A 21,263-nucleotide genomic window follows, 5' to 3' on the forward strand; every position below is an offset into this window, starting at 1 on the left:
ATATCAACATAAATGTATCAATGTTAAATTGAAGAAATTGTTTTTGTTTCCATTAACAAAAACAACCAAAATGCCTGTAATGAACAAACAAGCATATGTTGTACTACCTATTTCTTGCTGAAACATCATTTTGTAACTGATTCTTCTTGGAACATGAAACCCTGCTTTGGAGGCAACTTTTTTTATCTTTGGTATTAGACCCAATACAGTTACAGTAAGAAGCGATGTCAAATCAATTGAAAAATATAATTGACAAAATTGGGTGTCTACAACCAACTGATAATCGGTTTTGAGATAATTTCATCGAAAGTTTCGTAAATATTCCTACTTTACATGGTTAATAATAGTCAAATAGTTTTGTAACTTGGTTAAACGTTGTACAGTGAAGCCTGTCTAATGTAATGGGGAGCAACTCTTTTGGTCAGATTAGACAGGTGTCGGAAAAGTCAGGTATTGTTGTTGGCTAAAATCGGTTTACACTATAAGTGTCAGATTTCACAGGATATCGGAAAAATCAGGTCTCGGATTAGACAGGTTTCAGTTTCATGACACTGGCTAGAAGGGTCAGCCATTGTAGGAAACATGTTTTGTAAGGCAACAAAAAATAGAAAGGCTTATATTGATATTACTGGGACAACTTCAGAAGTATAACAATCAAAATAGGTCAAGGCCATGTGAGCACAGAAATAAATGTGTGTAGATCATACTGAGAGATTACAGACAGCTAAAACTTGGTTAGGCTGATCTAGGAAAGAAAAACAAACACCATTATTGATTTTAGTTTTACACAAGAATACATACAGAGTTGGATAGTACAATCACTTGAAGAATGGTTTAGGATCAGTTTTAAACTTTAAAGTATTCTATACAATAAGTTCCAAGGAAATCAAAGATTGAATAAAAGGAAGGTTTATATATGAATAATAACAAGTCCTGAGGATTTTTTTAGTATTAAAATTTACAAAAATTCATTGAAAGTATTAGCAGTTTTAGCAAGAAGTTTATCATGAGGGGTTAGTGGTAGGTTGTCAAGCTTTTTAACTATTCAGCCACTGTGACTCAAAGATGGAGGGCTAGTAGTAGAATATCAGACACCTTAACTACTCAGCCACTGTGACCAAGTTGTGGATGGCTAGTAATAGAATGTCAAGCACCTTAAACACTCAGTCACTGTGACTCAAAGATGGAGGGCTAGTATTAGAATATCAGACACCTTAACTACTCAGCCACTGTGACCATGTTTTGGACGGCTAGTGGTAGAATGTCAAGCAACTTAACCACTCAGTCACTGTGACTCAAAGATGGAGGGCTAGTAGTAGAATATCAGACACCTTAACCACTCAGCCACTGTCTCCAAGAGGTTGAGGGCTAGTGGTAGAATGTTTGACACCTTGCCATTTGACCAAATTTTATGGATAGTAATGTATGATGTTTGACATCCAGGAGTTTGGAATTGCAATAGTTTTAAAGTCACTGATACAGTGTACCAGTCTTGAGGCCTTTTGTGTAATACATCAGTCTTTGGATCAATTGTATATTGGTACATAAGTCCTTAAACCTTTTGTCAATATTGAGTACAGCAGACCTAAGAACAGTCAACATTGAGTGTTCTATAAATTTTCACCCCTTTAAAATATTTACCTGGGTTAATATTTTATGGGGGTCAAATTTTATATGGCACAGGGTATCTGTATGAAAGACATTCAATGCGAAACCACTTCTGCTTTGAGATTTGTTTTATACGTTGCTTGACTAATAGTAGTTGTTTGCTTAAAGGAACAGTGTGTCCAATAAAGCAGAAGCAACTGACATGAGAGAAAATCAAATTGTATTAACTGGCGCTGCTATTCTGGTTTAGGGATGAGAGGAATGTCGTGATTTTGTATTACTTTGGGCCGATGGGAATTGTGTTTACCATGCAGTAGCTTTAAGTGCTTTCAGTAGCATGCATGATGTTTTAATAGAATTATAAGTCTGTTTATGCTGTTTTCTTCCCAGAAGGCCTGTAATATACAAGACTAACTTGATTGACTAATAACTGTTATTTCCACTGTGGTTTATAAGAATATCCCAGAACACATAGAGTTGTTGACATGAATGTTAAAAGGTTGCATTCAGGAATGTTTGTAAACTGGACTGTTAGAATCAATGATGAGTCAGAGACCTTCTAGCTATTCAAACCTAATTCTTTTATTGAAACCTTCATCCCTGGTATTATTGGTTTCTTCTGATTTGTTTTGATTTATATGCAACTGCATGCATTTCCATTTTGTTAAAACACTTTTTTTCAGATTTCAAGATGTTTGTTTGACGTTTTTAGACAGTTAGATTGATAAAATATCAAAATTGATTAGATCAGAGTATTTTCTTAATTACGTAGTCATTGTGTGATAAAGTGGCACAGCAGAAGGAAGACTATAGATTTTTCTTACATATTTTAAGAACATGTTTAATGTCAAATCTAGACTTGTTCCTTATTTTAAGGTAATGTAATATGTTGGACAAATTGTTATGACATCCTAACATATTACTGTAATCCCTCCACCTCTGGGATGCAAATTTGAATCCCATGTGGGACAGTTGCCAGCACTGGTCAGTGAGTAAACTGGCTTTCTTTCACCATCTAAACCTTGCATGTCCTTAGATGACCTTGACTGTTAAAAGGACATTCAAGTAATCGTACCAAACCTATAAAATGGTTTGCTTTGATTAAAGAAGGCAATTTTGGTGTCACTGTCTTCATAGAGTGGTAACTTCCTTGACAAATATTGATTTCCAACAGTGATAGTTTGGAATTAGTTCAGGTCAAAAGTCCAAGGCTCTATGGTCAAGTTTAAGTTAATTAAAACTAAAAAAAAATTTAAAAAATCTATGCCTGACTAAAGTTGAAGTTGACACATCCACTTCCATCAAATGTTTGCTTGCAAGTCATCTTTCCAAATAATTTTATTTTCATTCCACTTATGGGGACTGGGTAGTACATTTTGTCGTATACATCTTGATGTGTTTTCAATTTAGATGCAATATAATGTATTGTCATTGTAGTAAGTAAAATAACCAAAAGTATTTTAACCAACAAAGAAGCCTTGTGTTAACCGGAAAAATAATTTGTATGGCCTTGAAGTAACCTTCTATTTCAGAAGCTTAAAAAAAATGTTGAAACAAATGGGATCAGGCACAAGTTTAAGTATTTATGGTCCATTAAAAGATGAATGATGAAATATACAATGACTACAAATTGACAAAGGTGATTAAAAATTTCAAAGTTTAACTTTATGATACTGAAGAAGCTGTTTGACATCATTACCTTGATTTGACATTGTGTTTGAGAGATTACCAGACAAAGTGAAGGAACTGTATATATGACATTATGACCTTGGTTTGACCTTGTGTTTCAGAGGTTAGCAAATAAAGTGAAGGAACTGTATATATGACAGTATGACCTTGATTTGACATTGTGTTTCAGAGGTTAGCAGACAATGACATTATGACCTTGATTTGACATTGTGTTTCAGAGGTTAGCAAAGTGAAGGAACTGTATATATGACATTATGACCTTGATTTGACATTGTGTTTCAGAGGTTAGCAAAGTGAAGGAACTGTATATATGACATTATGACCTTGATTTGACATTGTGTTTCAAGATTAGCAGACAAAGTGAAGGAACTGTATATATGACATTATGACCTTGATTTGACATTGTGTTTCAAAGATTAACAGACAAAGTGAAGGAACTATATACATGACATGACCTTGATTTGACCTTTTGTTTCAGAGATTAGCAGACAAAGTGAAGGAACTGTATATATGACATTATGACCTTGATTTGACATTGTGTTTCAGAGGTTAGCAGACAAAGTGAAGGAACTGTATATATGACATTATGACCTTGATTTGACATTGTGTTTCAGAGGTTAGCAGACAAAGTGAAGGAACTGTATATATGACATTATGACCTTGATTTGACATTGTGTTGACAGGAAGGAACTGTTATTGATTTTGACATTGATTTGTTTGTGTGTTTCAGAGGTTAGACAAAGTGAAGGAACTGTATATATGACATTATGACCTTGATTTGACATTGTGTTTCAGAGGTTAGCAGACAAAGTAAAGGAACTGTATATATGGCATTATGACCTTGATTTGACATTGTGTTTCAGAGGTTAGCAGACAAAGTGAAGGAACTGTATATATGGCATTATGACCTTGATTTGTGACCTTGATTTGACATTGTGTTTCAGAGGTTAGCAGACAAAGTAAAGGAGCTGTATGTAATTGACATTGATAAAGTGGCACAGCAGAAGGAGGATTTTTCTTGCATATTTCAAGAACATGTTTAATATCAAATCTAGACTTGTTCCTTATTTTAACATCTTGATATGTTGGACAAATTGTTATGACATCCTAACATATTACTGTAATCCCTCCACCTCTGGGATGCAAATTTGAATCCCATGCTGGGACAGTTGCCAGCACTGGTCAGTGAGTAAACTGGCTTTCTTTCACCATCTAAACCTTGCATGTCCTTAGATGACCTTGACTGTTAAAAGGACATTCAAGTAATCGTACCAAACCTATAAAATGGTTTGCTTTGATTAAAGAAGGCATTTAAGGTGTCACTGTCTTCATAGAGTGGTAACTTCCTTGACAAATATTGATTTCCAACAGTGATAGTTTGGAATTAGTTCAGGTCAAAAGTCCAAGGCTCTATGGTCAAGTTTAAGTTCATTAAAACTAAAAAAAAAAATAAAAAAATCTATGCCTGACTAAAGTTGCAGTTGACACATCCACTTCCATCAAATGTTTGCTTGCAAGTCATCTTTCCAAATAATTTTATTTTCATTCCACTTATGGGGACTGGGTAGTACATTTTGTCGTATACATCTTGATGTGTTTTCAATTTAGATGCAATATAATGTATTGTCATTGTAGTAAGTAAAATAACCAAAAGTATTTTAACCAACAAAGAAGCCTTGTGTTAACCGGAAAAAATAATTTGTATGGCCTTGAAGTAACCTTCTATTTCAGAGGCTTAAAAAAAATGTTGAAACAAATGGGATCAGGCACAAGTTTAAGTATTTATGGTCCATTAAAAGATGAATGATGAAATATACAATGACTACAAATTGACAAAGGTGATTAAAAATTTCAAAGTTTAACTTTATGATACTGAAGAAGCTGTTTGACATCATTACCTTGATTTGACATTGTGTTTGAGAGATTACCAGACAAAGTGAAGGAACTGTATATATGACATTATGACCTTGGTTTGACCTTGTGTTTCAGAGGTTAGCAAATAAAGTGAAGGAACTGTATATATGACAGTATGACCTTGATTTGACATTGTGTTTCAGAGGTTAGCAGACAATGACATTATGACCTTGATTTGACATTGTGTTTCAGAGGTTAGCAAAGTGAAGGAACTGTATATATTGACATTATGACCTTGATTTGACATTGTGTTTCAAAGATTAGCAGACAAAGTAAAGGAACTGTATATTTGACATTATGACCTTGATTTGACATTGTGTTTCAAAGATTAACAGACAAAGTGAAGGAACTGTATATACATGACATTATGACCTTGATTTGACCTTTTGTTTCAGAGATTAGCAGACAAAATGAAGGAGCTGTATATATGACATTATGACCTTGATTTGACCTTTTGTTTCAGAGATTAGCAGACAAAGTAAAGGAACTGTATATTTGACATTATGACCTTGATTTGACATTGTTGTTTCAAAGATTAACAGACAAAGTAAAGGAACTGCATATATGACATTATGAACTTGATTTGACTTTTGTTTCAGAGATTAGCAGACAAAGTGAAGGAACTGTATATATGACATTATGACCTTGATTTGACATTGTGTTTCAGAGGTTAGCAGACAAAGTGAAGGAACTGTATATATGACATTATGACCTTGATTTGACATTGTGTTTCAGAGGTTAGCAGACAAAGTGAAGGAACTGTATATATGACATTATGACCTTGATTTGACATTGTGTTTCAGAGGTTAGCAGACAAAGTGAAGGAACTGTATATATGGCATTATGACCTTGATTTGACATTGTGTTTCAGAGGTCAGCAGACAAAGTAAAGGAACTGTATGTATGGCATTATGACCTTGATTTGACATTGTGTTTCAGAGGTTAGCAGACAAAATGAAGGAACTGTATATATGGCATTATGACCTTGATTTGTGACCTTGATTTGACTTTGTGTTTCAGAGGTTAGCAGACAAAGTAAAGGAGCTGTATGACAATTTTATGAACCAGAATATAACAGGGCCTGTGGTGAGCAGTCTGCCTTTACTGCCACAGGAAGACTATAGTGACTCAGATATCCCAGGAAAGCTCCCAAGTGATCTCACCTTCACCCCGTAAGTTTACTTAAATGAGTAATTATAGACTTCTGGTGTTTTACTTTACCTGTACATTTTGTATTTTAAAAAGGTTTGTGGCTATTTATTTTCACGACTTAGGTAGAGCATCTGGCTATGGTTCGGACGTCCTGGGTTTGAACCCAGGTCCTGTCTTACTATTATTACCTCGCTTTTACAGTAGTAAATCTATAAATTTTGACTTTTCACAATGTATTGATGTGTTGCATTTTGTCTGCAGTAACTTCCGTCAGAAGGTGTCCTGGAAGCAGTCGACCGTGAAGATTGCTGACGAGGTCCCGAGAGGTGCTACTTCTACAATTAACTCTATACATTACACAGCTGCTCTTGACGAGGTCTTCAAACAAAATAGAGCAGAGGATGAAACTCTGCGGTATGTTTACTTATTTATATAGTCAAGTATTAAAACATTGATACACCCTCATCAGCCCTTCTATCTTCTTTCCTTAATCTTTGCAATTCTTGCCAAATTGCCATGTCCTCAAATGACCCTGGCTGTTAATAGGCCGTAAAACAAAAACATACATACATCCTTAAATGGTTCTGCATGGTAATAGACTGTTAAACAACAGTAAGCCAAACAGTGAGTTGATCCATGTATTTTGTATGTTAAAACAACATCCTTGATAATTTCATTTTTTTATGCCCGTTTATAAAATGGAGGCATGTAATGTACTAGCATGTGTCCTACACATGTTTCATATTTTATTGTGCCCTCTTTGAAAAATGGAGTAGTCAAAGATGCATTTAGATTATTCTAGATCAAAGGCAGGAATAGTCCATTTTGGAATTTCAGGGGTGAATGATTTATTATTTTACGGCTTTGAGGTAGTTAAGTTAGAATCTTCCACATGCATCTCTAAAGCTAGTGAGAACAAGCAGAGAATGGACCCCAAGAGCAGATATGATTGGTGGATTGCAATGCACTGAAATTTTTTGAATTATTTGAATTTCTGAAACTTTTTTTTTCTTCTTAGGTGGCAATACTTTGGATCCTCTGTGGGAATTGTGAGAATCTATCCTGGTCGAGAATGGTCGACAAACTTTGCTGGATTTTACAACGACTATGACCCTCGTGTCCGGCCGTGGTACATCGCTGCCACCAGTGGCCCTAAAGATGTGGTCATCATTCTAGACTGCAGGTATATTAATGTGATTAATCATACTCAAACCAATCTGAATATTCATACTCAAACCAATCTGAATAATCATACTCAAACCAATCTGAATAATCATACTCAAACCAATCAGAATAATCATACTCAAACTGCTAAGCATTCCTTTGTGTATAAGTGCACTATCCTTTTCAATGCTTCTGACTGCATATATTTCCTTCGCATTTATTGGGTCAAAATTTTTAACTATATGTACATCTCTACAAATATGGATTCAGTTATATATAAAGTAGTGGAAATACTCTATATACACTTATTTGGTTGGATTTCAACTTTAATATAAAATTGATTTTTAAGTCAAGAAATTTGTCCATATTCCATTTTGGCAGTTAATGTATGCTCTTTGGATGGGAACTGAGTGTTCCCTGAAAAATATGATGTTAAACTGACAAACACATGAAGGAACTATCAATACTGTCTTACAAGATTAGATAACTCTAACACAATCTCTAAATACAAAGTTAACAGTGAGTGTGGTTTGTTCCAGCTTGTCGATGGCTGGGGAAAAGTTTGCGATAGCTAAGGGAGTCGCTAAAACAGTCATCAACACCCTCACCAAACAGGACTATGTCAACGTCATCTGTGCCAGGGCCAGTCACTGGGACGAAGTCGGAAAGTAAGTCAACTCAATGGTTACTTTATTTTAATATGGTCTTTAAAGGTCAGGGTAAAAATGTCATACCTTTACTTCATGCCATGGTATTAGCATGTAATATTAATTAACACACTATGTAATACTGGTTTGAATGTTTTACTTTCATTTTAGTCTGTTAATTACTGGTATACAGCCCTTATGATTCTACAGTTACCTTGTTTTGCGCGACCAGTCAGTGTATGAAGAAGGCTTCCATAGGTGGGGCCAATATGACTCAAGTGGTTTAGATGTCTTTATACATTCACCTTATGCATAGCGGTTGCCATTGACAATAGTTCTGTGGTTTTTCTCTGGGTACACTGGCTTTTATCTATCTCCTAAACCTCGCATATCCTTGAATATTACTATGGCTGTAAAAAAAATTGTAAAACAAACCTTCCAAATTAACTTGTAACCAAATATTTCTTTTCTTTTCTATGTAACAAATTGTAATTTGATCATGTTTTAGATGGAAGTACTTCTCTACTGATGTATTGAGTTGTCAGACGGAGAGTTTGGTAGAGGCAACCATCGCTCACCGGAAAGATCTCATAGAAAAGATCAATAAACTGAAAGCTGGTGGCACCAGTGAATTAGAGTAAGTACATTGGACAAAAACAAATTAAAATAAAATTTTGTCGCTAAAATGTCCCGTCAATGGAATCTTAGCGAATAATATAACAAATGTAGAAACACATATTTTCTCCCAAAATTGACATTCAGTATTGTTTCCAATAAAGATTTTAATATTGGATATCTTTCATGGATTGAAAATCTGTTTTTGTTTCAAGGAAAGGTTTTGACATCGCCTATGACCTTTTGATGGGTAATGCAAGGACAGGCTGTCAGTCGGTTATTGTGTTTGCCACCGATGGTCAAGAGATGGACGGAGAAAATGTCCGCTGTGGACCAGGTACGTATTCTGTCTCGGCCGACATTGTGTAGATCAAGAGTGTGATGTGACTAAGATCTAAAAAAAAACTAGTGTTGGTTTATAGTCACCAATTTTTAGAGGTACATATTAAATTCTTTGCTATTTAGGTTGGAAGTAACAAAAGCCATCTAACAAATTCCTAAATGCTTCCATTTCTGTCTAATTCATGACAGTATCAACCTGCTAATTTTAGGTACCATTGTTTTGTGTTTGACCAGGCTACTATACCAGAAGTGGCTATGTACCTGGACCTGTCTGTAAATACAACTGGACCAAGGTTTACACAGTGGCTGACGAGAAGAGGAAATATTCTATTCCAGAGGTAGGTTTCTATGTGATATTTTCTAGCATTATATCTTATAGTAAAATCTACCTTGGCAACACCTCTGTTTTTCACCTGCTTAATAAAACCACTTTCTCACGGTTCCAAAAAACACAATTAGTCCTGTGTATAAAGACCAACTGGCTATAAAGACCTGTTTTTCCCATGGTTGGTCTTAGCATTGCTTATAATGATATCAACGTTTCTAGGGTATTGGGAAACTTGGTTGCATTTTCAATTGCTACTCATGTTTAAGTTTGCAGTTTCTAACACATCTTTCGATTTAAACAAAAATTCCTGCTTCACTGTACATGTTTTGGAGAGAAGACAGCAAGAGTAGCCAAGGCCAATTGTATTAGGATTAGATTTTACTGGTTATTTTATATACATTTCAATGAAATTTTCTCTATGAAATACTGCAATGTATATGTCACAAAAATGTTGCATGTATTGCTTTGGAGGTATGAATCTAGCCCTTTTTGATCATTAGATGTTAGCATATCTATGTTACTGTTTATATAGATTACTATAAAGTATGGTTAAATTGTGTTCATACCATGATGAACAAAGTTTGTTTCACGAGTGGAAACTGATTGTCTGTGAAGAAAATCAATCTACAACATCATTTATAGTAGTGATGAGGAATAGAAGATATGTTAGCTTTTATCATTTAACTTAAATTGTGATCAAATTTCTGCCACAAAGCAATTACCGTAACAAATTTGTATTGATTCTTTGTTTTAATCACTTCATTATTTGCTTTAGATAATTATCATTTTTTTGACAAGTGACATTTACAAATACTTTATAAACAGTGAAATACCACCACTGAAGTTTTAAATATCTAAGGGTTTGTTTATGTAAAACAGCAATAGTTTGGTTAGTGATAAAATTTTATTGCAAGCGATTACACATCCAAATCGAGCAGGAAACAGAATAAAGGCTTACGTTGTAATCATATGAAGTTGTGTCTGCATATTTCCCTTTGTCTCCGAAGAGTTCTAAAACGTTACAGTTCATATTACGTGAATTTCATGCAAATTTAATTGCTAAACATCATGTATTGTATTGCAGCCTTTATTGTATTGTAGCCTAGAATGTAAGTTCACTGAGAGAACACTGTATTGATTACAATGTCATTAAGTCTGCTACAGTGGTACATCTTTTGTTATTTTATTGTCAGTTTGTATTACACACCCACGCAACAAGTTCAGGGGTATACTGAATTCAGCTTGTCTGTCTGTCTGTCTGTAGAACAATTTTGTCTGGACAAAATCTTCCTTAACTACTGAGTCAATTTCAGTGAAACTTGACAGGGACCATGTGAAGATATGCATTGCACATATTTTTGTCGAATTTTGGTCACCATGATTATGCAGATTTTCTAAAATTGCCAATAGCTCATTAGCGTTAGGGTCAATTTTGTTCAAACTTAAATACCTATTGTTACATGTAAATGTTCATGATTTGAAGAATTAAAAACTCTTGTGACAGACATTATTTATTGTCTACCATAGTTTATTTGGTTGAGTTCGTGAAATAATTCAGAATAAACCAAATTTTGGTTCTCAGTGAATTTGATTTAGATAGGACTGTCATCTTACATTAATCAATAGCAGAATTTTATAAATTTTTAACTTGGTTACTTTCAAATTCATCATACGCATTCAAAGCGGTAACAATTGAATTTGTTTCAGGGCATTGTGAATGAATTTTAATTTATTCCAAATAAAGACTATTAAATAGCACTTCAAAATGTTCTTAATTTAGAAGATATATCAAAACTATCATATTAGGAGAAAATTGTCCTGCAAAAACCACATTGTCCTGCAAAAACCTCATTGCCTTTTATGTTGTGCCAAATTTGAAAGTTTATTGTTGAGTTAAGTATCCTGTCTAGCAGTAACAATGCCATTGTGGTAACTATGCATCACAGCAACAGAGGATAACAATTGATTGTTTTATTACACATCCCTTGTTAAGAGTAAAATTCTAACACAATACTGCTGAATTTTATAGGGCATGCACATGGAATCTAAAGTTTATCTGCTGCATACATGTATACATTTATGTGATATACAAGTAAATATGTATTGGTTTTGACAAGGACATTCATGGGGGTCTGTCAGATAATGCTATTTTTTAATGCTATGGTATTATGATCGGGTGGTGTAGTGGTAAAGCAACTTGCCTTTCACCTAGCCGGCCGAGGTTTGATCCCCAGCATGGACATGAAACGGTTAGGGGTCACCTGTCTGATCATGTGGGTTTTCTCCGGGCACTCCGGTTTCCTCCCACACTAAGATCCCTCTCGCGCTTACATCCGGGCCATCAAGAGTGATTTACATAAGTTTTATAACCTGTTTCATAATCAATGTAAAATAAATAAAGTATATATTTATATTTAAATAATGCTATATTCATCCTTATTTAAGACCCTGTTTTTAGCCAATCATCATCAGATGGTGGGTATTGGTGGGCTATTTAAATCACCTTTTGTTTGTGATCCGTCGTCTGTCCTTCCGTCCGTTAACAATTCTTGGTACTGCTACTTCTCATAAACTACTCAAGGAATCTTTCTCAAATTTGATAATTTGGGATTGATCTGACAACAAGAGTGCCGACAGGCCATCATCTTGGATTTGGATAGTTGAAGTTTAAAAAGCAGAGAAAGATCCCTGTTTCCATTGCCAGACATATACGATTCTTTGTTGGGCACCAAAATCCCTCTTGTATTGTTAAAAAAAATGTATGTTGATGTAGTCCTTGTTTGAATATTACACCTTCTGTGAACATGCAGTTTTATCATAATTGATGTCACAATAACAACCACATGACAAGATAAGCATCTGAAAGTCATCTAATCAACAACGCTAACTTCATTTGCTTAGGTTACATACCGGGTAGGTGGGTAACACTCCAAATGTAAATATAAACAAATAGGTAGACATCATCTTTGAAAATATCCAATATTTTGTGATCCAGCTCTGCAGTCTTTGATGATATTCTTTATTCTGTATTCCAGCCCCGAATTTTCAGTTACCTGATCAAGGATCCTGAGGAATCCTTCCCTGGAACTTTGGCTTGTTCACACCGTGGCAGTCTGATCAAGCTGATGACTGGAGAAAGTCTGATCTCACAGATGAACAACTACTTTGAGTTTTTGTTCGGCAATGCTAAGAGCACGAAGGCGTTCTGGACATCTCCTTACCTAGATGCTTGGGACCTGGGCATCATGGTGACTCATGCTATCCCAGTCCTCAGCAGTGATGGCAAGTAAGTACAGGTTTATGTTGGGGCTATTGTTCTTAACCATGTTCAACCATAGAAATACAGTGAATTTTGCAGGAGTGCTAAGTATTATTGTCTCCTTCTTGAATTTTATTTTCTGGTATGAAAGAAATTTTGTTTGATTCTCACAAAAGTTTGCAAACAAAATTTATTTCATAACCTGATGAAAAATATTGACATCAATGCTTATAATTAATTTTTCCAGACTTCTTGATGAAATAGATTATTTGCTATTAAAATGTAATACCCATTCATATTTTCTGGTTTTATTTTATGAGATATATAAATAAAATGTTGATCTTATAATCTAGAAATGTCATATTTTTTCCCAATATTAAATGCAATTAGTTAAGAGTATTTGAGATTTGGACAGCAGCATTTAACACTATTGGCTTCAAGTTCACTTATCTTAAATTGTGTAAAATATGTCCATTAATTTATTTTAACACACATTCAATTAAGTCGGTTTTAATAAAGTCTTCTGGTGGAAATTCATCATTTGTACGGATAATAAATATGTTTCTTTTACAAGTAATTAGGTTATTTTGTCTGTTAATAGAAACATCGGTGTAGTTGGTGTTGATGCCACGCTGGACGAGATAGAGAATTACCTCACTAAACACCAGTGGGGAACGGTCTACTCCTTCCTAATTAACAATAAAGGGGAGGCAATCTACCACCCGCGTCTCAAACCCAGTACAAATGTAAGTATACACAGGCATCGACTTGTCTGTACTCAATCATTCAATAAAGGGAAATACTGTATAGATATTTGGATTTATGATTATACAGTTTATCTGTACAATTTTCTTATACACCTTAATGTTAAAACACAACTGTTGACTTGACTTTTCTTATAGGCTGATCTCTATTTACGCTTCATTGAAATATGATTTACCGGAACAGAATTGTTTGTTTTCTTTCTGTGTCTACCAGATTAACTTAGAAGTGTAATTGATTTTTTTTCCTCTTTTTTAGTTATTTGAAGAAAAAAAATGTTATTGTCAAGATGTCAACTTATTGACATTTTTAAATCTTAAATAATTTTTCCAAAATTGAATCCTGTCTTTACTTTTGTTTATGATTCTGTTTGTTGAAAGACAGAAATTCTGTCATTAATGTTCCATATCAGTAGAGTATTAGGATATTTGCTGAATCACAGATAAATTGCTTTCTCAGTAAGATATACTGTTGTAAGTACCTGACCCTCTGTGTCCTGTGTTACTGACACCCTGCCCTCCCTTTAAGTTTCATCCTTAAATGACCCTGGCTGTTAATAGGACGTTAAGTCTAACCCTTTAATGATTTGACCCCAAAGGGTCTGGATGATCCGCTGTCATTGTGATTCATCCATTGACATCTGTCTACTGTCCCTAAATTTTCAACTTCTTCTAATGGGACCGGGTTAAAATGATCATAGGATGTCCCGACAAAGTAAATGTTATATTTTGGTTCAATCCTAAAATCTAAGGTTCTAACTCTTCTGAAGCTCTTGTATTGGAATGGGGATGAAACTTGCATGGGATGATAAGTAAATGGTATTCATCATCCTTTGTATAATTTTTGGGCCAATCAAAAATCCAACATGGCTGCTGTAAACATTTATAACACTTGAAACATCCAGTAATTCTAAGTTTTTTCCAAATCAACATGTGCAATTCAGCTCAAATTTGCCATGACTTCAATGATTTCTTTACATAAACTTCATTGTTATATCTTCCTGTTACAATTCTAGGAAGTCAGTTGACTTTTGATAAAAACCGCCTTTATGACAGACTCTATGTTGCAATCTTCGCTCTTTTTGTTAGCCATGTTTTCACAAAACATACAATTGTTTAAGTTGATTTGATATTGAGCAATAAATCCAGAGATTTATATTTTTTTTCTTTTTCTTTATTGGAAACTCACAGAAAATTCAAGAAAACAACCTACAACAAATTGTGGCGGTGTAGTATCGTCAAAATCTTGTCCTGTGGTCCTATGTATACATATATGCCCATTTATACCGTATTCAACCCAATAAGTACCCATGTCCCTTTAAGCACCCCTCCCTTTTTTGAGGCCTCAATTTCAATTACCCTGGTATAAATAAAGACCAAAAACTATCGAAACTGTATACCAGAGTATGGTTGCAATAATTTCATCTTATTAAGCACCTTTTCATATTTTTTTTTTTTTTTCTATTTTTTTTTAAAACTCCCTGGACACTTATTGGGTTGAATACGACATCTACACAAATGTTATAATCTCACTCTATGTTATGGTATATAAGATACTGTTTGGTACAGCTAAGATATGGATATAACCTCATAGCATCCAGAATTCTCACCATGTTATTCCGTCTTTGCATAATTACAGAGTTAGTTCCCTTGAGAGTAGGTATAGATTATGACATCATTATTCTGTGAACGCAACTCACATTGTTTTCTCCAAAAATTATTACGTTTCTCTCACAAATATATGATGTCACAATCAATACCTACCCACAAGGGCAGATAATATGCAAATACAGAATTGTATCCTGTATTAACCAGTCGTCACCACAAAAAATACGTAAAGTTCCTGATATCTAATCTTGTAATATTTTGTCATGATATTTATGTGATGGCTTTGCACTGTTATAATACCCCAATACTTCCTATCTCATGTATTTGCTTCCCCAATTCCTCAAAATGATATTTCACAATTTAATTCTTGTCCACAAATGACATTTTGAGAAAGTTGAGTTGTATGTTACACTTGGTGATCATGTTATAACTACCATCAGTGTTTTTCCTGTCTATATATTTGGGGCCGAAATAAGGCTCTATTCCCAATTGTATTTCTTGTTATTTTTTCCCAAATCTATGTCTAAATTTCCCAAATCAGTGAGTTGACGCCTATTTTGTGTAACGAAACAAAAAAATTCCGGAAATCTCAAGTCTGAAAGTCGTATTTTAGTATACATTCTTACACATGTTTTTAGAGAAGGATAATTGTTTATTTCTACCTTTTCCAAAATTTCCATACGCACTGTTAAAATTTTTCATTTCATACTTTTATCGCACAAAGTTTCCCAATTTTCACCAGGTGGCAATTTCCCAAAATGCTCCAAAAAAACACTGACCATATAAGATATCATACTGTATGTACATTATGCCTATAATACCTTTACTTTATCTCTTGGCTTGCTTGGAAGATAGAAATCTTACCTATGCCAATAGTATGGTGTATTACAACGGAACATTCAAAAGCCTTATCTTTAATTACTTGACATCAACCTTGACTGTTTTTGATAATCAGAAGAACAGATTTATGATCTAAGTTACTGTCGGAAAAATGTAAATGTTAAAAAAATTCAAAAATTCTTCTAATGTGTGAGACTTACAATTCAAATTGTGAGACTCATCATGTCTATGATGAAAGTTATCAAATTTGGAAATGTGACTTTGAGAGTAATTGTAAAATCTTGTCATATAATATTGGCAATATAAGGGAGATAATTACATATAAGCAAGCAGGCTAAGAGTTATCACACGTATACATGTACATTCAACATCTGCAATTTATTTACCGCTGTATACTGTATAATGCATGCATTAGTACCCGGGTACCATTAAAATTATGTAAACAGTTGACATAAGTTAATATAATCAAACTTTCCATAAAATTCTGTTGAAATACATGTGATGAGCAAAAATCCCAAATCTCCAAGCGTAATTATCATTTAAAGAATGATAAGAAAATCATCAATATCACCAAAGTGATGGTTTTAGTCTAAAATCTTTTTTAATTTTATGTCCATCTAAGGCATGCAAATCTTTTTAAATGGTTTACTGTTGGAAATCTAAGGGAGGTAAATCATGTGAAGGATATATTCAGTACTTTCTGTTTTAGATGTATCAGTACCGTATTCGACCCTATAAGCGCCCATGTCCCTATAAGCGGCCCTTCCCCTTTTTGATTCCTCAATTTCAATTGCCCAAGCATAAATAAAGACCAAAACCACATAAAACCGTATAGATTTGCAGTCATAGCGTCTTATTAGCACTTTTTCATTTTTTCAATTTTTTAAATGCACTGGGCACTTATTGGGTCGAATACGGTAATCAGAATGAAAGGAAAACATACATATGATTACCAGTATTTTAGTTTTAAAGTAGGTTAAATATGCGTTGTTAAAATACAAACATGTATTTGTTTGGTGATTTCAGTTGCTTTGAGATCCTAATAAAATTCTATTGTTTGATATTTCAGTTACTTGAAGATCCTATTTTTATTCCAATTTCCCAACTGGAGACAGATATTGATAGAAATCCAGCAGAATTTAGCTTGATTGAACAGGATATGAGACAAGGGAACACTTCCTATCAACACATTCCAAAGTCTAAGGATGGGAAAGCTAGGGTAAGTTTAGGGGAAATATTGGGGTTTTCAATGTCTTTTTGTAGACACAACTTTGTCTGGCAAACTCCTCCTAACTACTTAGAACCCTGACTTAAAGCAAAATTGAGAAAACTATAATAGGGTTCTACACTGTCCCCTATTAATGAAAATATTACCAATCAAAAGGCCTGATTTTCCCTATGAGAGGGTATTAGTTTACACCTAACTGACCTTTAACTCACTGTTGTTGATGTCATACCATTAGTCTACGAGTACTATTGAAGCACTATCCTCAATGCCTTGTTTTATATGTATACATATGATGTGTATGGGATGTTTTAATTCAAGTGATATTGTTTTGAAAACAAAATTATAAAGTGGAATCTCAATGTCATATATAAATAGAATAGAATTGTTAGTTTCCAGACCTTTCTATTCTCTTTGTCCATATATATAAAGCTGAGACTTTTTATGTAAGTTTTCTATATAAGTTTGCTGTTGATTTAACAAACAAGGTCTTCTTTCACACCATCCATTCCGTCTTTGCATATTAAAGAGTAAGCTCTCTTGAGGGAAAGTATCGATTGTTACGTCATTATTTTGTGAACACAATTCACACTGTTCTCTCAGAAAAGTATGACGTTATGCTCGCAAACCATGACGTCACAATCAATACAAGGGCAGATAACTCTGTAATTTGGGAATATGGAATAGATTGTACTTGTTAATGCAGAGATATTTTTGGTTTCAGACCTACTACTATGGAGCCCTTAATGAATCTGAGTACTCCTTTGCTTACAGTTTAGCTGACACAGACATGGTAAGAATTTCTTGTTTGGGGGCGGTATACAGGAATCCGTTTGTCCATCTTGTTTTATTACTTTTATATACATGGTTTATTTTTGAAAATAAAAGTTTCTCAATAATGCTCAAATGAGATATGTAAGGGATCTTACACTCGTGGGTATGTAATAAGAAATTTATTAAACATGTTCAATAATTTTTCTCTTGCATTTATATTATGTAGCCACTTTTGTCTATCTATTATAGCTACTTATCATATAATTAGTATTTACGAAAATATGAACAAAATTTTGTTTCTATATCACAGTGGCAATATCAGGCTCAGATATGTCATTTCCGTTAACCGAGACAATCGTGCAATGTCATAGTTTGATTATGACGTCCTTATTACCTGTGATGAACAATAGTGTTGTTACACCTATTTATGACATGAGTGAACATGCCAGTTATGTAATAAAGATGTTTTCCAGAAATCTTCATTAGGTCTAATTAATTATCTTATACATCAAGGTAACTATTAAGAGATTGTTGATTCCATTTTACAGGTGTTCAGGAGATCTCAGGAACCGACCGATCGATCTAAATATCCTGATAGTGTATTCAATCTTCTGAAGGAATATATAGAGGGAACAAGTCAAGGGAGCGTTTAGGAAATGTGGCTGAAGAAATTGAAATCAAAGAAGCCGAAGAGAAGTAAGCAAGCTTTGTAACTGTTCAGAGAGTATATCCAACAGTAGAATGGTTAAGGTGTCTTCATATGGGACTAAGGAGGTCGAGTGGATAAGGTGTACCACAAGCCATCTAACTCGGGTTCTGAGAGGGTACTGATATTTGCCCTGTAGCATGCTGGGATGAAGGTCTACCAAGTTTGTTCAAATGAATGACCTTTACCTTCATTTAAGGTCAGAGGGGTCAAATAGGCTAAAATCTTTAAACAACTTCTTGTGAATAACTGAGAGGCCTAGAGACTTGATATTGGGCTTATGACATGCTTAGATGAAAGTCTACCAAGTTTGTTTAAATGAATGACCTTGACCTTCATTCATGGGCACAGATCTAGAGGTTAAATAGGCTAAAATCTTTAAATGACTTCTTGTTTATAGCTAGAGGCCTAGATACCTGATATTGGACTTGTAGCATGTTGGTATTAAGAGTTAATATGTATATTGAAATTAATAACCTTGACCTTTATTCAAGGTCAAATTCATCAAGTGTATCAGAAAGTGAACTATTAAAGAGTTTTTTATATTGTCTGAATTGTTTGCCACTTCTATATTCTTTGAGGTGTTTATTGTGCTAGTAGTCAGATGACCGTTAAGGTCCATGGGATTTTTGTTCTCTTTGTACTTCAGCATCCCTGGCAAATGACCGCGACTGTGTTAGGACATAAAACATCTGGAGAAAACCACTGACCGGTGGTCAGTACCTAGAATCTGCCCCACACATGTTTCAAACTTGTGACCCACAGGTGGAGGGCTTCTGGTAATATGTTGCAACATCCAAAAACATCTTTGTAACTTTATCTTTATGTACCAAGACTTGTGGATTATTGGCATGTCCTTACATGATCCTGGCTGTTAATAGGAAACAAATAAAACCTAAATCATTGTTATGAAAAATTTGACAAGTTGCACTTGAAATCCAATCACATCCATGTATCTGCGTCTTTAGGTACCCAGGTTTGCGGATCTCTTACAAACATTCCACCATCTTCCTGCCAGCCAAGGCCTACTGTGACCCGATATCTTACCTGTATGATGATGACCTGGAACAGAAGACAATCGATGCCCACGAGTGGATCAATAGCAAGGAACCTGACAACAAGAGTTGCGGGGAACCAGATCAGAAGTTTAACAAAGGCATTAGGTCAGTGTTACAAATTAATATCAATATTTTACTGTAAAACAGGTTATTTTCGCCACTTGCAAATTTCTCCATTTGTTCCCAAAATTATTAATTAACAACTTATATATTGGTAACAATATGAGAAAGCTGTCCTATGAAATGTCCAAGATGTACAATTAGGACATTTTTCCTGTTAATTGCAAAATTAAATTACCATGAAAATTTGCTGGGCGTGTAAACACAAAATTACGTTGCCATGGAAATAAGTTTGTTTACAGTGTATTCCCAACATAACCATACTACCGTATAGCAGAATATTTTCACGGGCCAAAATTTTTGCGGTTTGATCTAACAAGTAAATAATATGTTAGATGTTAGCAATTTTAAATTTCCACAATATGAATTTTAAAGGTAGATATCATTCAATCGATTCTTATTGTTTCACAGATCAAATTTTTGTGATTATCGAAATGTCTGCAAAATCGCAAAAATATCATCCCCGTGAAAATAACTGACTATACAATATGTGTCTTATTAAATATGATGTTTTAGGACTGATGTTCTGATAACACAGCCAATAGAGGATATCTGGAGGAATCGGTCATTTGAGTCGTTAAACCAAGTTAAGTGGACCAACATTGGTTTGAGGAGTGGAGTATTTCGAACCTACCCAGGACACAGGTCAACCAGGGGCTATGATCCGACCAAGTAAGTAAAAATTTACAAGTCAACCAGGGGCTATGATCCGACCAAGTAAGTAAAGATTTACAAGTCAACCAGGGGCTATGATCCCCCAAGTAAGTGAGAGTTACAGGTCAACCAGGGGCTATGATCCGACCAAGTAAGTAAAGATTTACAAGTCAACCAGGGGCTATGATCCCCCTAGGTTAGTGAGAATTATAGGTCAACCAGGGCTGTGATCCGACCAAGTAAGTAAAGATTTACAAGTCAACCAGGGGCTATGATCCCCCCAAGTTAGTGAGAATTATAGGTCAACCAGGGCTGTGATCCGACCAAGTTAGTGAGAGTTACAGTTCTACCAGGGGCTATGATCCGACCAAGTAAGTCAGATCTAGAGTTACCTGTCAACCAGGGACTATTATCTGACCAAGTAAGTGAGAGTAACTGGTCAACCAGGGGCTATGATCCCCCCAAGTACGTGAGAGTTACAGGTCAACCAGGGTCTATGATCCAACCAAGTAAATGAGAGTAACTGGTCAACCAGGGGCTATGATTCGACCAAGTAAGTGAGAGTAACTGGTCAACCAGGGGCCATGATCCCCCCAATACGTGAGAGTTACAGGTCAACCAGGGGCTATTATCTGACCAAGTAAGTCAGAGTAACTGATCCACCAGGGGCTATGGTCTGACTTGTGAATGGAAGTTATTAAAAGTGTCACCTGTACAAAATGATGTTCATCTAAGTATTTCCTTGGTTGATGTTTTAACAGACGTATTTCTTGTCCTTCAATGCTTATTGCTTTTGATG

The 21,263-nt window shown here is 34.8% G+C and overlaps 1 protein-coding gene across 1 annotated transcript in view; it reads left to right on the plus strand.

Annotated features, from left to right (window-relative positions):
* Positions 1-21,263, plus strand: part of LOC138324758 (voltage-dependent calcium channel subunit alpha-2/delta-2-like) — a 39,619-nt gene that overhangs the window by 8,112 nt on the left and 10,244 nt on the right. Inside the window, 15 exon segments of the mRNA XM_069269885.1 lie at positions 6,232-6,383; positions 6,625-6,777; positions 7,382-7,546; positions 8,067-8,195; positions 8,683-8,811; positions 9,005-9,126; positions 9,366-9,469; positions 12,495-12,745; positions 13,320-13,464; positions 16,997-17,146; positions 17,877-17,945; positions 18,475-18,549; positions 18,552-18,622; positions 19,601-19,795; positions 20,327-20,482. Of these exon segments, the coding sequence (XP_069125986.1) occupies positions 6,232-6,383; positions 6,625-6,777; positions 7,382-7,546; positions 8,067-8,195; positions 8,683-8,811; positions 9,005-9,126; positions 9,366-9,469; positions 12,495-12,745; positions 13,320-13,464; positions 16,997-17,146; positions 17,877-17,945; positions 18,475-18,549; positions 18,552-18,622; positions 19,601-19,795; positions 20,327-20,482 (2,066 nt within the window).

This window comes from Argopecten irradians, chromosome 6 (assembly GCF_041381155.1).
Source record: "Argopecten irradians isolate NY chromosome 6, Ai_NY, whole genome shotgun sequence".
NCBI lineage: Eukaryota > Metazoa > Mollusca > Bivalvia > Pectinida > Pectinidae > Argopecten > Argopecten irradians.